Source organism: Fulmarus glacialis, unplaced genomic scaffold (genome assembly GCF_000690835.1).
Source record: "Fulmarus glacialis isolate BGI_N327 unplaced genomic scaffold, ASM69083v1 scaffold24144, whole genome shotgun sequence".
Classification (NCBI taxonomy): Eukaryota; Metazoa; Chordata; class Aves; order Procellariiformes; family Procellariidae; genus Fulmarus; species Fulmarus glacialis.
In genome coordinates, this window is record NW_009207758.1 from 289 (window position 1) to 18,570 (window position 18,282).

At 42.0% G+C, this 18,282-nt stretch overlaps 1 protein-coding gene across 1 annotated transcript in view; it reads left to right on the forward strand.

The window, feature by feature from the left end:
• Positions 1-663: 663 nt before the first annotated feature.
• Positions 664-18,282, forward strand: part of LOC104075679 (UPF0668 protein C10orf76 homolog) — a gene marked incomplete at its 5' end in the record, with an annotated part of 86,477 nt that continues 68,858 nt past the window's right edge. Inside the window, 3 exons of the mRNA XM_009576260.1 lie at positions 664-752; positions 14,938-15,020; positions 15,542-15,668. Of these exons, the coding sequence (XP_009574555.1) occupies positions 664-752; positions 14,938-15,020; positions 15,542-15,668 (299 nt within the window). The remainder of the gene's footprint in view (positions 753-14,937; positions 15,021-15,541; positions 15,669-18,282) is intronic.

Consider the following 18,282-nt stretch of genomic DNA (forward strand, 5'->3'; position numbering starts at 1 on the left):
AACACTAGATGCTATAGAAACCTACAGGATTTGGAGACTTCACAAATATACTAGTTACATGTTAGGGGATTTCAGAGCTTGTAGGTGTATTGCTTGATCATTCCAATTCTTAAATTATTTGTTTAAGGAGACTGGAAAATTTGACAGAAATCAATCTTTTTTTATATAATTAAACTGCATGCCTCGGTCAAACTAAAAATCCTGCAGTCTGTTTGACTCTTGTGATTTCCTTTAGCCTCATCATTAGGGCCAAAGAAACTTAAAAGCTCCATTGTGTCCAGATCTTACAAAATCTGAGCACAGTATCTCATACATATGGAGCGTGCAAGTTAAGTAACTCCTTTTGTAGAGCTTATGAGGTCCTCAGGTAAGGGCAGCGAAGAGTGGAAAGTATTAATTAAATATAAATAACAAACTTGCATCTGTAGTCGGTCCAATCATATTGAGCTAAAACTGGCATGCAGGACCCTTTCTCTCGTCTTGTCTGGTTCTTTCCTGCAGGTGTTGCTTCCCTTTAGGAGCCCAAAACCATGAGCCCCATCCTCCTCTGTTAGGCTTTGAGTTTGTCTATTTCCCTGCTGCTGATTTCAGAGGCATTTCCAGGTTTGATGTAGAATTGCTCGGAAATGCAACGTAATTAATCCTTTGCCCTCTCTTTTCCAGACGGTGCATTCAGATTGTGCACAAGCTGCTGTGCTACCAGAAGAAATGCAGAGTGAGGCTTCATTACACCTGGAGGGAGCTCTGGTCAGGTACTTTGCATATGCAGAGACAGTCAAATATGAAAAGCCCAGAGTGGGTGGCTGTTTGGTGGCCATGACTGCTTGTTCCATTGCTACAGGGTTAAACAGCAAGCAGCAATTCTGTTAAAGCATCTTTATTTTGCTTCTTAGTTGCTACATGCAAACTACCTCTTTTGGAAAGCCAGGTCATTATCATAATGGTAGCTAATTTACTTTCTTGTCTGGCCATGACCACCATGGTATCTAAGTGTCTTTGTTTTTCTGTTTCATTACCTGAGTCGCTCTTCACCTGATAGGAGAAATTGAGTAATGTTTTGTGCAGTAGTGTTTCTCTCTCAGATATTTGTGAGTAGAAAGAAGGTAGGCTTTTGGGTAACGGGAGGTGAACCTTACTTTTCCTTTTTACTGTAAGAGATGGATACACAGCTCCTTCTGAAGACAGCAACCTAGAAATGTCAGTGGGAGGGAAGAGAGGCTTTTAACGCTGACCTTTGCATTGATGGCGGATAGTCTCGTTCATGCTACTGGTATCCCGAGATAGATAAGTATTATGGGGTTTGACTTGTTTCTCATAATCTAGTGGATGTAGCTTTGTAGGACTGTTTTATGATGCCATCATTGTGTGGGAGGTCTGAGGAAGGAGGTAGCAAACTGGATGATGAGACCTAACAGGCTTCTTTCGTGGATATGGTGTGTGCTTCCATTCTTATCTTGCAAGCAGTGAAGTAGCTCAGCTCAGCTAGGACAGTACAATTAATCCCCTAGCTGTTGTGGCTTAAACAAGAGGTTTATGAAAATTCAAGGGAATGTGGCCCTAGTTGTGTATTCCTGGAGCTGTGCTTGAGACCTAGGATCAGCAACTTGGCTGGTGTAATGCAACTCCCATCAGAAATTTGAGAGAGGATGACTTTTGAAAAGGCCATGATGAGTGGTTTGTGAAGCTGTTCTCAATTAACACTGGGTACTTCCCTTCAGTAGCTTTGCACAGCTGAGTGTAGGTATAGAGAAATGAACCAACAGCCTGAGTCACTTTCAGTTATTAAATTTTTGCCTTGTGTGACATGTGGCCCATTCTTATTCCTGTAGAAGGTGAAGTGGGTGCCCCTAATTAAGGGATTAGTGATTTCTTTTCAGTTGTTTTCTTCAGAGCAGAGCCCCTAGAGGCATGGCTGCAGTGTAGTGCCGGTTCAGGAGAAGAGTGTGCACAATGTGGATGTCTGTTGTGAATAGAAATTGCGTCTGACAGTGTGTGTGTGGTATCTTCTCAGCAGTTACCAGTGAACTGGATCCATTCCTATTTGGCCAGGCTGAGCTGGGTCTTTCCTACGCACTGGCCCTATGGAAGTCTCAAATATAATGCCTTCTGCTTGAAGGTACTGTTCCACAGTTCAGAGAGCACACTCTTAGGCGTCTTTCAATTCTTAACTTTCCCTGTTTTAGGGGGAAAAAATAAAAATCCTTGCTACACACTGAGATTCAGTATCTTGGGATATTCTTGTTAGCTGTCTCTAATTAGCAGATGTTTGTATAGTGCTTCGGAAACGTAAAGTGCCTCAGAAGTGTTAAGTACTGCACATGCTTCGAAAGCAAAGGAGTAAAGTGAAAAGAACTCAAATTGGTCAAGTCTCTGTAAAGGACCTGGAATGTCTGCACACCTGGTATAGCTGAAGACCTCCATGCTTACTATAGATTTCTGTAAGTTTAGGGAGATCCTCTCATGCAGGAGTAAATTACAATAAGAATGTTTCAAATTTTTTCTTAGAGGATGTTGAGGTGAACAGAGATATTCTTCAGTAGCTGCTAGGTGTTTCATACAGGCTGGAAAGACCCTGGGTTGAATGGTGCGTGCACCTGTAAAAGGGCACATCCTGGCTGCTGCAGGTGTGTGCTTCTAGATTGCTATATGTGGCAGACTAAATGCTAATTGCCAGCCCTGTCTTGAGATATATTTCATAATTAACTCTTATTCCTGTCAAGGCTGTTCTTTGATTACCCAGAATGCTGCTGCCTTTGATCTGAAAGAATGGCTATTTTTCTGGTCTTGATCTATCTGACAGACGATTCCAAACCAGAGCACAGGGACTTCTGAATTAATTTCTATCTTTTATGTGAGCATATTCCCCTTCGGGCTTTTATTTTGGATCAAAGAATTAGTTATCACTGCTGGATGAACAGCTAAAAGGGAGCAGCTATTCACTGTAAGGTCTGAGATCTCATGTTGCCCCATCAGGCATGCTTTACAGAAGGTCTTCAAGCCCACACTTGTCTTCTTGAATGACAAGGTGTGTGATGACTGAAGCAATGCCCCTGTTGTGCAGTGTGGATAATAGCAGTGGAAGCCCCCCAACAGAGCTGAGTGGAACAAAGAAGCTGGAGGGAATTGGCATAAGAAATATTGAAAGAAAGGGAGAGAATTCTACCTGGCACGTAAAAGTAGGAGAGTTGTTTCAGGCAGAAAATTGAGTGGGAGAAGAAGACAAAGGTAATACTGTGGGGTAGGTAGTCAGTATAGGGTGTGGAGGAACTGAGATAAAGGTTGTAGGTGGAAGCAGTAGTGATGTATGGAGCCTTCTGTTCACTTGCCAATTCTAATGTTAGCTAGTCTCTAATTAAGGAAAGCCACTCGTGTGTCATCTGATGGATAGATGCTCTTCCTTTGTGGGTGCTTTGTCGTCAGTATGGAAGGCCAGCAGCACTTTAAGAAAGTTTCTGCATTTCCTTTTTTGATCTTAAGTTACAATGATTGCAGGGAAAAGCAGTGGAGCCAGGTGTTTGGCATCTCTCAGGACACATATCAGGCTGTTTGTGCAGTCTGTAATATGTCATAGTTTTTTTGGATATGCCACTATGTGGCACATTGCTTACATACGGTCTTACTTCTGTTGGACTTCCTTTTTCAACACCTGAGCTTGAGGAAGAGCAGTATCATTACTGAGTCTTTGGTTGTGATCCAGCCTTAGCTTCCCTATTAGATTAATGCTTGCATATTAAGTCAAGGGGCCAGGACCATGGCACTCAATACAATATAAATCTCTAGCTTGTGCGGACCAGATGACCAAGAATGTTTAGCTGATGGAGAATGATGCAGGAGTTTGAGAGCTGGAAGCAGGACTGACAGAAGGGAAGATCTGTAGGTGGCAAAAGTAGTATATATAAGCTGGCTCTAGCTAAAAGTAGTGTGAAAATAAATATCAGATCACTAGTGGAGCTAGATTCTGGAATATCCTAAAAAGAGCACTGGAGAGCGAAAAGCAATTGTAATTTGATTAGCCCATGAAAATGGTTACCAAATGCACTTACTGATAGGTGGACCAGACATTCAGATCCAGAGATGCCTGTTGATCTTGGTTCCTCTTTAATAGACCTTTTCAGTAGATTATTAGCTTCAGTTCAATCATCTGTGGCTCCTCCCTTTGACCGCTGAAGAAAATCTTCAGGTTTTTCTTCTGTGACAGTGTACCATTACTGGTGACTAGTCTGGAAATTTGGCCATGGTCAGAAACTGTAAGTGGATATGGTTGTGTTGACCTGTTCCCTTACAGACATTTTGGCCAATTGGAAATTTCCGGGACTGTTATGCTAGGTAATTTACACTTTTTAAACACTCATTTATTGAATGTCAAGTGTAAGATACTTCATAGAGCTGATAAGGAAACTTTACTCAGTAACAATCACTTCCCTGCTCTCAGAAATAGCATGTTATACCCAATGTTTTTTTTAAGTTCTGCTCCTTGTCATGTGAAAATGAGGTTGATTTTGCTGGTCATAAAGGTGGGGTTTGGGTTTTAATTGTTGAACTTTAACTAGTTTGTTCAGCACTTGATGATGGAAGGTGCTATGTATGTTGTTGCTGTCAAGCATATATAAGCTATGCCAAAAGAGTTTTCATGAGTCATTTAAGCTTTTTATATAAAAAGACCTCATTTCTTCAACTCCTCCCACCTCAAAATTAGTAATGCTTGAGCAATTCTCTCTGAGCTTAGGGTTGCAGGTAACTTCTTTGCAGTTGCTATGGTTTGCTTTAAGCAAAAGCCATGTTTAAAGAAACAGAAAAGCAATTCTAATATAGACTTATAATAGCAAGAGTAGATCATAAAAAATCTTAAATATAATAATGTATGATGGTGAAGTAGTAATTTATTAGGGCAATTGAATGCAAAGTAGGATTAAAAATGAGCTTTGCCATTAGTAAGTGTTGAAGATCAGTTTCCAAATTATTGTAACATAAGGGCTACAGTTTCTTATCTTGTAGCTTAGTTAATTTGATATGCACTGTTAAAATGAAGGTGCTTCAAATGTGTAGCACTATGAAAAAGTTAATTTTTCTCCATTTTTATTTTAGGATTATCAAAGCAGACTTTTGCAATGCTACTGGACAAAATTTCCCCCTTTTTGTAGACTCCTTAGATCTTTTTGTCAGTTTCTGTATTTATAACATGAGGATAATATTGCTTTCACAATCTTTTTGGGTGAATAGTAAAGAGGTGAAAGGTTCCTCTGTGGAACACTTTAAAATAAAGAAGCAATATTTTTGGGGGGAGAAAAAAACCCCCACTTTCAGTATGTATAACACACTTGCCCTTATACAGGGCATGTTTAAGGTGGTATTGTTTAGTCACTTATACTTCGTTTTGTTATTTCTGTGGCTGAAATATTGATTACTGCTAGTATTTGTTACCTATGGCATTTCTGGTTCTCCAGCTGTTGATCAGGTCTGCTTCAGCCCTCTGATTTGTGTTGCTGAACAGATTGGAAATCAGGTGATGTTGCGTCTCCCCTTCATCTCTAATCCTGCTGTCACTGTCACATTCTGCAGCAGCTGCCTGGCAAGGGAAACTTGTCTTCTTGCAGCTCTTGTGGAGGCAGGATACTGGTGTAGCAGACAGTATAGTTCACTGGTAAAATGCCTATCGCTACGTGCCATGAGAGTTTGAAAGACTATAGAGCTGCTTGGCCAGTTAGCAAATGACTTAAAGATTTTAGGGAAAAGAATTAAAGACCTAAAATTTTACCTTCTTACAAACTCGCAGAATGTCTTATGTGGTTTTAAAAAATACTACCAAGGTTTAAGATCCAACAGCACTGTCTTCTCCATGCTTCTGAAGTCTTAAGAGTTCAGAGGAAGCAGTCGTGGTCCAGCTGATGGTATAGATAGGGCTGCTGTGGTAATTTCTGTGCAATGAAGAATTCTGTAATATAGTAACAAAGAAAGAAATATCTTTAAGCTGTGAAGGATGTTGCAAGCATAAGAGAATGGTCTCTTCAGCCCAGCATCTTCAAAGGTAACTAATAAAGGTCATGTGTAGGGATAGGGTAGAAGGAACAAGAGCTTGTGTGTTAAGTGTAAAATGCTTTCATAAAATGAAATCTAGGGTGAGTACAAAGAAGGTCTGTTTGTCTCTGTTAAAGGGTTCTACTTGAACTTACTGTTTTGGGAAGAAAAAGAAGTCATTATGTGAGACTTGACCTTTCAAATACCTTCCAGCAGAAATGCTCTCTGACTTCGCTGTGCTGCTTGTAAACTGTAAAGGGAACTAGAGAACAAATGCTAGAGTTTTAACACCATTGTAGGTCAACATACTCTACCTAATGCAGGTTTTACTTGGTGCTTACCCTGTCATTTCTCCATGCCTTTTGATAGTGGGAGGCTGGCCCAACTTTTCAAAGCTGCACATCACAATCTCCACATGACTGAGAGCTCCCAGCCATGTACCATGCTGGAGATTTGGGATCTCATGAGTCGTCTGAGTACAAGGTGATGCTGGCTTTTTAAAGAGAGTGCCACCACACTGAGGAATGAGGCTGGAAGTGGGAAACATGGGCTCCCTCTGCAGTTCCCAGTGGTAGTTCAGTGGGAGCACCAGGAACTGAGGGAGGAGGAGGCAAGAACAGTGTCCAGGCTTGTTAAAGGTGAAATGCTGAGCAGCTGCAACAGGAATGGGAGTTCTGAGTTGATGGGGTGGGTAGGTCTTTGGAGCTGGAGGGGATCTCGATCTGGGAGGATGAAGAGCCTAAGAGGAATTGGAGGTGATAGTGTGTTAGGAGGAATAGGAGGCCCTGAGTATAGGAGGGACTAGGTAGGGTGAGGTCTGGGGTTAGAGGGTTAGGGAGGCTGGGAGGTGTTACCGGATAGAAAATTTGGGTTAGAAATCATGCATGATCTGGAAAGGGAGCTCTTCAGCATTTTTAACTCTCAGGGATGGGACTAAATATCCTTTTCCTGTTCTCTTATTTGAATGCCTTCCTGCGACCATTCTTCAGTTTGGGAAAACTGAGGAATGAGAGCTAGCATCTAGCTTAGGTGTGTATCCTGGGTATTTTTTTTTCCCAGTGCTTCTTAATGTATTGTATGCTTGAAAGAGGAAAGGATGTTTTCTTCTCAAAATGATGTTTTGACCATTTCAGCCATGCTTATGACACTTTTTCTGTGCCAAGAAGGACGTGGACTTCACAGGTCTCATATTAGCACCCTGAGGGCAGAGATGCTTAGCTCTACGATTGCAAAAACCAGCAAGGTCCTTTAGTGTTCTGACGAACTGCGTCATTAAGTTGAATTTTTGGAATTAGTGTTTATTTCTAAGTGGCTCAGTAGATCAGTATTAAAATTCCGATTAACTTCCATTTTATGCAATGTCCTTGTCTATGACAACTTACCTCACCTTTACTTGTAGATAGGTGACTGGCAGGCTTTATCTCTGTTCCTTATCTTTGAAATTGAAAGAAAATAGATAATATTGGCCAGCTGTTTAGTAGGAAGCCCAATAGGTTCACAAGCATTATGCTTGTTGACTCTAGTGAAGTTTCTGAGGAGGTGGAACAGTTCTGAAACTTTATTGGAAAGAATATAGTTTCTCACACAAACTAAAGACTGTAACTGTTATGTGCCATGGAATACGTAGTGGAAGTTGGCTGCCCTTAGAGTTGCCCATTTTCTTTACTCATAGGAATGCTGGTGCTTGGTTGGACATGTGGTGTACTGTGTTGGCACAAGCTTGGTACAAGTGCAACTGTTAGTCCTGTTGGCTATTTCAGTGAATTTAGAAAAGGATTGAAATTGAAAGATAGTTTTATAAAATAAATTTTGTTTGTAGTTGTGATGTATGTTGTGGGTTGATATTCATCAATCTATTTAATTTGTACTTCTGGTAGCACTCCACGTTACCCCAAAGAAAACCCCAGTCCCATCTTGCAAACTCACTTACAGGCAGAAGATGTGAATTTCAGAAGGAAAACTGCAAATATCTGCTTGTAGTCTTCTGCTGCCATTCTCAACCGGTGGTCCAATTTCATGTTAACCTTTCCATGTTATCTCCTTCAACCAAAGCTAAAACACTTTTGTGGTAAGAGCATACAGCCTTTTGGTGAAATGTACTGGTATAAATCTCCTAAAGAAGATAGTGTAAGAAATGCAAAAACTTAGTGGCTTTCTTGTAAAAGAGAATGTTCTAAATTCCCTGCTTAAATCCCTCTTAGTGTTAATTCTAGTTACCTTCTCTTTATTTTAACATATTTTAATACTGATGATAAAGAATTTGGCCCTGGTTGCTGATGGAGAGAAAAAGATTTGCGGCTGTTATTGGTCACCTGGTAAGATCAGGATGGGAATTCTTCATCAACAGAGCCTTGCTCAGATGAGCACAAAGGGAATTTAGTCATTTAAGTGGACAAAAGTCTAGTAACCTTTTGGTCATTCTGCCTCAGCCTGGCAGGTCTCATCCGGATATGTTGCTCTGTCCTGCAAATTACTTTTTAAATAAAGCTAGCTAATACTGGAGAATTTGATTGTGAATCCCTAACAGTTTGCAGATCATGGTGACCTAGTGGAGATAGTGTGATAATTTCTCCTGGGAAACAATCCCATTGATGACAGAAGTGTTACAGCCAGAGCTGTTCATAGCCATTTCTTTGTCTGCACGGAGGGGTTGCAGCATTCAGAATGCAGTGATTTATCCCTGTCCCCTTTTTTTTTTCAAGAACCAGCACTCCTGGGTCTGTTACTCTGCTGTCTTCCCATGTTCTCACACAATGTTTCTGCTCTTTCTCCAGATGCTCCTCCTTTTCTGTTTTAAAACCCCATACAAAAATGTGCAACGTTAACTCCCAAGACTACTATTTAATTAACAGTGTGAACCTGCACTGTCAGACAGAATAGAATTGAGCTCAATACTTCCCTTTCCTCTAAAGAGGAATGAAGCTTGTGGGTGTGTGCTTTTTTATTTTTTATTTTTAAGAAAAAAGCATATTGTTCATCTGAGCTTTAGCTGAAGTTGGAAAACTTGGTTTCTTTCTTACCGCTTGCTGGATTGCTATCAAGCAGCATTGCTCTGGCATGAGCAATCAGCATTTCCATTAAGCTTGCAATTTTCACACCGTTGGCTGCGGTTAGGTAGGAACAGTGAGTACCAGGGATGGGGACTATATAAAGAAAGTAAAAGATTGGAAGTGAAGTGGGCTACTCGACTGATCCTGGGAGCGATGGGTTATGCCAGCATGTGCTCCAGCCCTCTGGCAAGCTGTTGTTTCTCATTAACAATACAGGCTGCTTTCATGCTTATACCCTGAGAGTCATGGGGAGAAGAAGAGGGAACAGCTGTAGAGTGCTGAGATGCTGGTGATGGGGAGCCTGCCAGTAGCCGGCTGCTGTCTGCCACAGAGCTTTGGTGGCCGGGAGCAGGAATTTGGCAGTGCCTGTGGCAGCAAGCAGGGAGGCAGTGGTTAGAGGAGTCGTCCAGCCAGGTGAATTGTTACAACTATGAGTGGGGTGCTCTCTCCTTATCAGAGCAGAGGGAAGGAGCTGAAGCATGTTGAACAGTGATGTTGGCAGAGCTTTTATTGTTTCCCCTGCTCCCCTGAGAGGGGACTGCAGCAATGGTGTAACAGTCTTGTTTTCTAGCGCTTTGGCTGATTGACGGGAAGCTGCAAGTGCTGTCCCTGAGTAATTGATTCACTTGTCCGAGGATGCTGGGATAGTTTGTGCCTCGGGGGGTTATGGTGCATTAGTTTATAATAGCAGTGTAGCTATTTCTCGGACATGCTTCCTATTGCTACTGCTCTATCTGGAAACTACCTCTGTTGGTTCTTTTCTGTCAAACTCTATCTGTAGATATTCATCTCCTGCTGAGTTTGTTTTGATCACTGTTCTGCTCAGCATCTGCCCATGCTGAACGTGGCCAGATCTGCACCCTCTTAACACTCAGGTCATCTCCATGTATCGTATTTGAGCCTTTTGCTTCCCTACTTCTGAATTTCTCTTCAGGTATAGCATTTATTACAGGTGATTACCCTGTTCTGGGGTCTCTCCTCCTCCCCACAACAGCACAGTGGGATATATGGTTATCCTAGCTTAGCCCTTGTGACTTCCAATCTGGAATAGGAGAGTGGACTGGTCTGCGGTTATGGTATTGTCGTGTTGTGAGAGTCTTGTTATTTCCACAGTCTCTGCTGTAGTTTCCCTCGTGTAAGGGGATCATGCTGAATTTTGGAATCTGGAAGACTGTTATGAGAAAGCGTTGTTTGGCCTATTATTTTTCAACAGGCATTTGATGTTGACCAGTTAGAGACAGAATACTGAGCATCGGTGGGCCTTTGGTCTGACCAGGTACAGCCAAGGCTGTTCTCATTGCTTGATTTATGCTTCCAGTGCTGTTTCAGACAGAATGGTTCTGTTTTCTCTTTTATATTGGAGGAATTGAAGCACAGAAAGAGGAGTTGAAAGCACACAAAGTGCTGCTTCCTAAGGAATTTAATCCAGTTTCTTCTTAGTTCCAGTCTAGTGCACTAATCCTTACCAGATCTGGCTCATCATGTACTACGAGTGGTATCGACCATGCCTTGAGAGTATGTATATGTGAACAGGCTGGCTGTAAGAGGTCCAGGATGGTTACTGTGCTGCTGAAGCACTCAGAGGCAAGAGAATTTCTCTGCAGCAAGGAAGTATTGCCCAGATGTCATTAGCAGCTGCCCTGTAGTGACATGTGGGTTGGGGATCATCCTAAGGGGGTTGTAAGTTGAAACACTGAAAGCAGGATACTGAATATACTGTTGATACAATGGTAGCTTCCAGAGGGAATGGGAAAATCACTGTTCTTCCCAGTGTATCCAGAGAGTTGGAGGGTAGAAAATTGGAGGATTTTAATAGACTACAGGAGCCTGTTAATTGATGTTACACTGAAGCTTCTGAGGAGCCCTCACATCTCTCTTTCTCCCTTGCTTCTTTGTTGAGGGCCATTATATGCACCATTAGAAGATTTTTGACCTGGGAGCGCAGTGGATGCGGTGACAGAGGCCTCCATACTGTGCTCAACCCATCCAAGCTCTCATTGATGTGTGTCTCAGGGCTGTTCTCTTCTGCTCTATTGTGCAGTAACACGTCAGAGCCTTCCGATGCTCTTGGCGGAGTCTGTGCTACATTCTGACTTACCCAAGGGACGGTAGTACTTCTGCTTTTTTTCCCTTTTCTCCACTTAACCTACCCCCACGCTCCTATTGCATTACACATGATCCAAACAGTGGATAAACTCCCAACAGGAGACACTAAATAGAACAAAAACTTTGTGTGAATCCCAAATGTGCTGAGGCTGAATTTACTCCTGTTTGAAACAAGGCTTAGAGGGAGAGAAGGTAAGTTTGCTATGGGCGAAGGAATGGGGGAAGGAGGGAGTGAAGGGCATCTGTCCAGAACACAGGAATTACCTCCTTCCTGGTAGAAGAGAAGAAGAGATGCTGGCTGCTCACAGCCTCCTTATAGAGGACTGGCTTGAAGAAGGGCAGGAAATAACTGAGCAGGAGTACTGTTGCTCCTCAATAGACAGGCTGGCCACAAGAGCGGATAACGGAAAGTGTCCGTCCTCAAAAGCAGCTGTGCGGCGACAGAGCTAAGAACCTCTTTCACTGCAGTCATTTCAGTTTAAAAAGCAGGGAGGGTATCTGTAAAAGCTGGTGATGTCACTTTTCATCCTTTGGCTATAATAATCCTTGGGAGAAAATTGCCTAAAAACCAATCTGGATGCTTTACACCACTTTAACCTTCAGCCAATCATATGGCTTCAGGTTGCTCAGGAGTAGCAGCAGCAGAGCCCCGTTGGAGCTGAGGGGTGGAGGGTGTTCAGCCAGTTGGACCTTGATTTTGTGTGGGTTTATTTTGTGTGTGTAATTGTCACTGAAGGGCACTGGGCAACGAAGCTGGATCTAAAAGTTTTTAATCCTGAAAACTCCAGGGCATAGCTGTCCTCATTTTCAGTGCGGGGTCTGCCCGCTCCGTAGCAAACTACGGAGACACAGGTAGCCATAGATTTAAAGGCTTGTTTTCCACAGTGTTCCTTAGAGCCACTTGAGCAGAAGCTGGTGCGGAATGTGCTGGTGTGGAAAAAGATGGGTTGCTCTTTGAGCATCGATGTAGTGTATATCCTATTTAGGAGCACTGCAACTTTTTTAGAAATGTGTGGTTTCCAAACAGTTGGATAAATTTGTCTGTGCAGTGCACACAGTGACTGCAAACCTGGTGGATTAGCTCTTCTGACCAGCTCTGAGCCCAGCACTGAGTTTCTTCTTCATGTGAAGCACGTCCCTTTCCTTCCTAGTTCTTAGGGAAGGAACAGCATAGATCGGCTGTGAGTGGGCTATGATGCAGTGCAATTCAGGTATAAAGATTGATTTCAAGCAGCGGTAATCTCTTGTCTTCTTTCTAACTGGAACAGGAAAATTAAACATGAGCAAACTCATCACAATGGCTGGAACAAACGTAGGAGCTGTTGTTGGGGTAGAACAGAGCAACAGTTCTGCTTCAAGTGTTGTCACCCATATAGAGCAGTGCAAGTGTTTCAGGGAGGTACCTGAGAAATACTGCAGTGGGCAATTGTAGGGTACTTGCCCCTGTCAGTCGGTGAGTGCTCGTGCTCTAGACAATGATGGTCATGCTCATTCTTTAAAAAATAGTGTCTCCCCACCACGGGCAGCTTTCGTGTTCACTACGTTTGGATGTTCAGTGGCTTCTCGTCATGCTCTGCAACCACCCTCTGCCAAGGGCCTTTCAGTAGGGTTCTGGTGGGGAAAATGAGAGGCAGTGGGATGAACAAGAGGCTTCACACCACTTTTTATAGAAAATCCAGAGCTCTGCTACTCTGCTTTCGGAAGCCCCAACTGCTAGTAGTTGAAGATCTTGCAGTTGAAGACCAGCAGCGCCTGGTCACGAGATGTGGCTATGTGGACTCGTGTGGCCGGGAAAGAGGTAAACCCATGCTTATATCTATTAAATAGAGAGATGGCCAATAAGCTGCTGTGACAGAGATGCAGGGCAGCTGTCTTCAGTCCAAGCCACTGATTGCGGTAGGCTCTACTTTTTTGCTGTGGAGGCTCAGTTACCTTGGAAACCTGTTTTTAGCTGGATATCTGCTCAGGTGGAGAGCCCATCTGTACCTGCTACTTCTTTGTTTTGAAACAGCTGTTTTACAGAAAAATATCTGTCAGGAGTATTTCCAGAGCTGGATTATTGTGGAATCCAAGCTCTGCTTTTGGTCCCAGATGTTTGAGTCTGATGATGAGGTGATGATGGTATGGGGAGTTCTGTGGCTGCATTGAAAAGGTATATCTGCTTCGTGAGGTGGGCTGCTGTCATGGAAGGGAGAGGTGCTGCTGCTGATTGATAAATCACTTGAATGTCTGAAATTTGCAGAGAACTTTCTTTGTTCTGGTTTGCAGTTCAGCATCAAGCCACCAGCTGGTAGATTAAACTGAAGTAGCTTCTGTCTGTGATGAATAAATACCCTCACTAGGATTGTAGGCTTCCCTTTTGGGGGGCATATAGAAACTTTTGATCCTCCCAATGAACTTCCAGTATCGGAAGGTAATGGTTACAGGACTGTATTCAGAATCTGACAATTTTGTTTAATTCCAGATCTTACTAGTCTCTTCACATCTGTTTTTTTACCATAGGTTTTTTGGTTTTACCTTTTCTGAATACTCTATAATCCTGAAGAGGGGGAGAGGAAGAGTGTCTAAATTTTGCTCTTACTTCATTCCTGTTCCCTGTGTTTTATCTACTCCTATTTCATAGTCTGTACCTTTGGGCAGAGACGAATGGTCTGTTCTGTATTTGCTATGGGGTTCTCCCAAACTGGAGTTGGTTTTCTTGCAGGTTACTGGGTAGTGTGTAACAGGAGGAAGAACAAGTTAATAAATTCTAGGTGAACCTATAACCTATATGCAGTTACAAATTAGTAGGTAATTAAGAACCTTTTTTCAAAAGTCTGTATAGCATTCCAGCTTGACTTTGCAGGCCATCTAATTCAGATGTTTTAAGTCTTGAAATCTGCTGACTTCAGAGCAGAGAATACATTAAGAATCTATTCTAGGCAGGCATCAGTTTTCAGCCCTGAGCAGCTATAATGCAGAAGAAAACAGCTTTCTTTTTTGAAATTTTCAAGAACTAGAAAGAAGAAGATAAAGAACTTCTCATTTTATTCAAGTGTATGGAATACAATTTTTTATTGTAAAGTCTGTTTGATTAAAGCTCTTTTAGCCAACCTTTTTGTTAATTCCTAATATCACTAACTGATTTTGGGTGGTTACAGCAGAAGCTTTTGTTGTTTTCTTAAGACAAGTGTGAACCAGATCTGTAGTCTTTACCGCACAGCCCTAGATAACTGACACAATAAAGTACTATGTCCTTCCTTGTACCATTGCAGTAGCATTGACATAGAGCTACAGAAAAACTATGTCATGTTTTTTTGTTATTTTTTGTTATTTCTTTTTTTAACTGCATATATCAACAAGAGTGACAGTTTGGGGCTGACTACACATACATCATGTTGGTGATGTATGAAGCAGGAACAAGACAGTGGGATTCTCCAACCCCTAGGCTCACTTCAGGATCTGGCAGATAGAAGAATTTCCTGTGAACTGACTAAGCTAACAAGAGACTTGCCTTGAGCCTGAGCAGATTTGATTGGGAAGTCAGTGAAGGAGAGTAAATGTGTGACAGTAAAATAGCTGTCACTTACCTGTCCAGCACAGTATTTTAGCCACAAAAAAAAAAAAAAAGAAACCCACATGTAAACTGATGTATTTCTGAGAGATGAGCGTCTGGCATTTAGGTTAGTTTATACTAGATAATGAAAATGCATCTGTATTTAAGTGACTTGTTGAGAATGGCTTTGCTTTTAATTTTATTTAAAAAATACATATTATTTTCTCCTAGCTTTGATCAACTTGTTGAAGTTCCTCATGTCTAATGAGACTGTGTTACTGGCCAAGCACAACATCTTCACCCTTGCTCTTATGGTGAGTACAGACAAAGCAAATCCTCTTATTTTAAACAACTTAATTAATCTTGAATGAATCTTAGGAAAGAATCCAGGATTTCTAGCCTGGTAAGGAGATACCAGAACAAGGCCACAAAGTTGAGGAATATCATTATGGTTGGTTTTGCTAGATGTTTGGAAAGGGCAGTGCTGGGACTCACTTGTAGGGTCTGCTCATTGAAATAAATAAGTGTATGTGAGGAAAGGCTTAGTTTAATTTTCCAGATTTGGTAATGCTTTTTCTTGTTTCGTGGCCCTTTGTATTCAAAATAGTAGAAACCTGTTTTCCTGGCCCCAGATATGATATTATTTAAGCTTCTTGCCTGTCTCTTCTGTACTATAAGGAAAATAATAGATAAAGCAATGAAGTAATGTAATACTGTGTAGTGCAATTGAGAGTGATTTCTTTGAAGGTTTTGGTCATAGTTTGTATTGTTTCTGTTGCAGAGTACACTTTGTGTAAATACTCCTGTTGTAACTTCTTTTCACTTCCTCGTATAGGTTGTGAACCTGTTCAACATGTTCATCACTTACGGAGACACTTTTCTCCCCACTCCTAGCAGCTATGATGAGCTGTATTATGAAATCATTCGGATGCATCAGAATTTTGACAACCTTTATTCTATGGGTGAGTACCCCTTGACTGGTCAGGAATACTGTTGACCAGAAGTGAGGGTGGTGGTGGAGGGATGTTTGTGTCAGGTGTTTTCTGCCCACCTGCTGCTGATGTGTGTCTTGGTGAGTGGACATGTTTTATGTACTACGACATGTTTGGTAAATTAAGAATTGAGAGAAGGATAAACTTGTTAAAGGGATACATTTTTTTTAGTCAGAAAAAAAATAGGAACAGACCCGCTGCCTCCCTAGCAGCCACTTACTGTGGTCGGAAACATAAATTTGTTGGCACAACTAGGTATGTGGTATTTCATACATCTTCGTGTAGTTTGCATCTATCACATTTGATAGTTTTAAGTCAGAGCACAGGTACATGCTGCAGAACCAGCCAGCACAGAGGAACACTCAGTGCAAACAAGAATTTGGAAAAGAATTTGAGAAACTTACAACAAGAAGCTTGCTGTGCTAGACAAATCACATATACTGCACTCATTGCCAAAGCAAACCAAGAAAACAGCCCTCACAAACCTGCTTGCAATGACAAGCAAATCACTGGACTGAAGAATGTGCCAACTGGCAAAACAGGGAGAAGCTGCCATCCTTCAAAGAGAGAGGGGCATGCTGGAATGCCACCAAGTGACACCCAGCAGGGAAAAGAGGAAGAAAGGAGAGCAAGGAATGCATGGAGGCATAATCAGCCAGTGTATACACAGGAGCCAAGGGTAGCCGCAGCAGCGCTGGTGTAGGATGTGCATGCTTGAAGCTGTGCAGAAAAGAATATAGCTGTGTTCTTTGTTTGCTTTGTTCTAGAAGGACCTTTCTTCCCTTCACCCTCTGCTCCCTTCTCAGTGTGATCACCCAATGAACAACAGGAGTTAATATAAGCATGTAAGGGGAGTTAAAGGGCAGTGGGAGAGAGACAGTTGGCCACAGCACTCTTCTCACATGGGAGAGAACCGTCCTCACCTAAATAAAAGTAGCCGAATACTCCCTGCAATTGCAAGCAAAAATGAACTGCCCTTTTGCACAAACTTCCTACAGTTTTCAGCCATTATATAAGGGATCACTTGGCCATTTTTGTGCCCTCTGAGCACATAAGATTTTTTGCTAACCCATTTCCTATTCCCAAGAATTGCAACTAGTAAGATGAGGTGCTTTTACTAGCCAGTAATTTTTCAAACCCGTCCCCTGTGGAAGCTGAAGTGGAATGGAAGAATAACGCACTCAAGTACTTACTCAGTTGGGCTGCAATAGGCACATCTGACCTGTTGAAACAATTCATTTGTCACGTGAATGTTTTCCATCCTGCTACACAGAGCAAACTCCTTTGAATTAATGTTGTAGATGCCTGAATGGAAACTCTTTCATACAGTACCTACTGTTTGACAAAATAATGTTACTCAGAGCTGGCACCTTTTTTTCTGCAGATGACATGTAATGGTAGCACTAGGAAGTGAGAAGGTAGCACTGTCTGAAGTTGATGAAAGCCACAGTTTAGCCAGGTGTCCTGACAGCTTCCCTTGGCTTGTCAATCCATCTCACTGGGACCACAGTCACCCTTCTGCCCCCTAGACTTGGGACATTTGTTAGCGCAGATGAGAAAGCTTACTTTATCCTTTAGTTTTCCTGTTAATGTGGCTGAAACCTTCTACGTTGGAAGTGGAGTTGGAATCTAGTTGCCTTGATTTTTATTTATTTATTTTTCTTGTCCTGAATCTGAACTTTATCCATATCTGCAGGACTGGAAGCTTCTCTCATGCAGTAGTAGGCATGAGTATGCAGCTTATGGATTCACGTGTAGCATCCGTGTTTCTAGATGATCCTAAATTCTGATGACATGCTGTTCCTTCACTTCTAAGTCGAAGGTGAACCTTTCTTGCAGAATGTAACCTCCAAAAAACTCTGTATATACAAATTCATAGAAAATTCCCTTCTATTCAGGCAATATGGAAAATTAATCCAAAAATGTGGTACAGGATCTGTTATTGTTTTGCTTCTTACCAAGGGATGTGTAGGTAACTGCCACCATAGAAACACTACAGATTCTGACCTAAATAAATATTTTGGGTGCTCTAGCAGAAAAGAATTTGATTTCCTAGAAGTTCTTCCTGTTGCAGAATGTTTTCAGATCTGCTCCCAAGTCTGTCAGAGACCATCTGTGCAACAGAACAACACCCTCATTCCTACAGGGAGTGTTTTTCCCTAGGCTGGTGTGTAGTCCCTCTCTGCAATTCCAGATAAATAGGGAGGTAAAGAATCCATCACTGCTGGATTGGGTTTAAATCACAGGATTTAGTCCAGCTCAAACGGAACCTTGCATAAATAGAAACTGGAGGAGAACAGTGGAATAAAAAGTATCATAGACCCGGGACGCTGTCCTGTTTCTGGGGGAAATGTGTGGTGATGAAAGCAGTTAGGAGGGACCTAGGCTCTTCTATTCCCTCTGCTTCCTGTCTCCCAGTCATTATCTTGTTCTGCTCACCCCTTCCATGTTCCTTACGTTTCTTAGATGGGCTTTGAAGGAACTTCTGCCCTGGATCACAGATTGTCTCAAAGATTACCTTTGTTTTGATGTGGTTCCTGGATTACCATCTCACCAAAGCAGATTTTTTTTACAGTTTGGATTA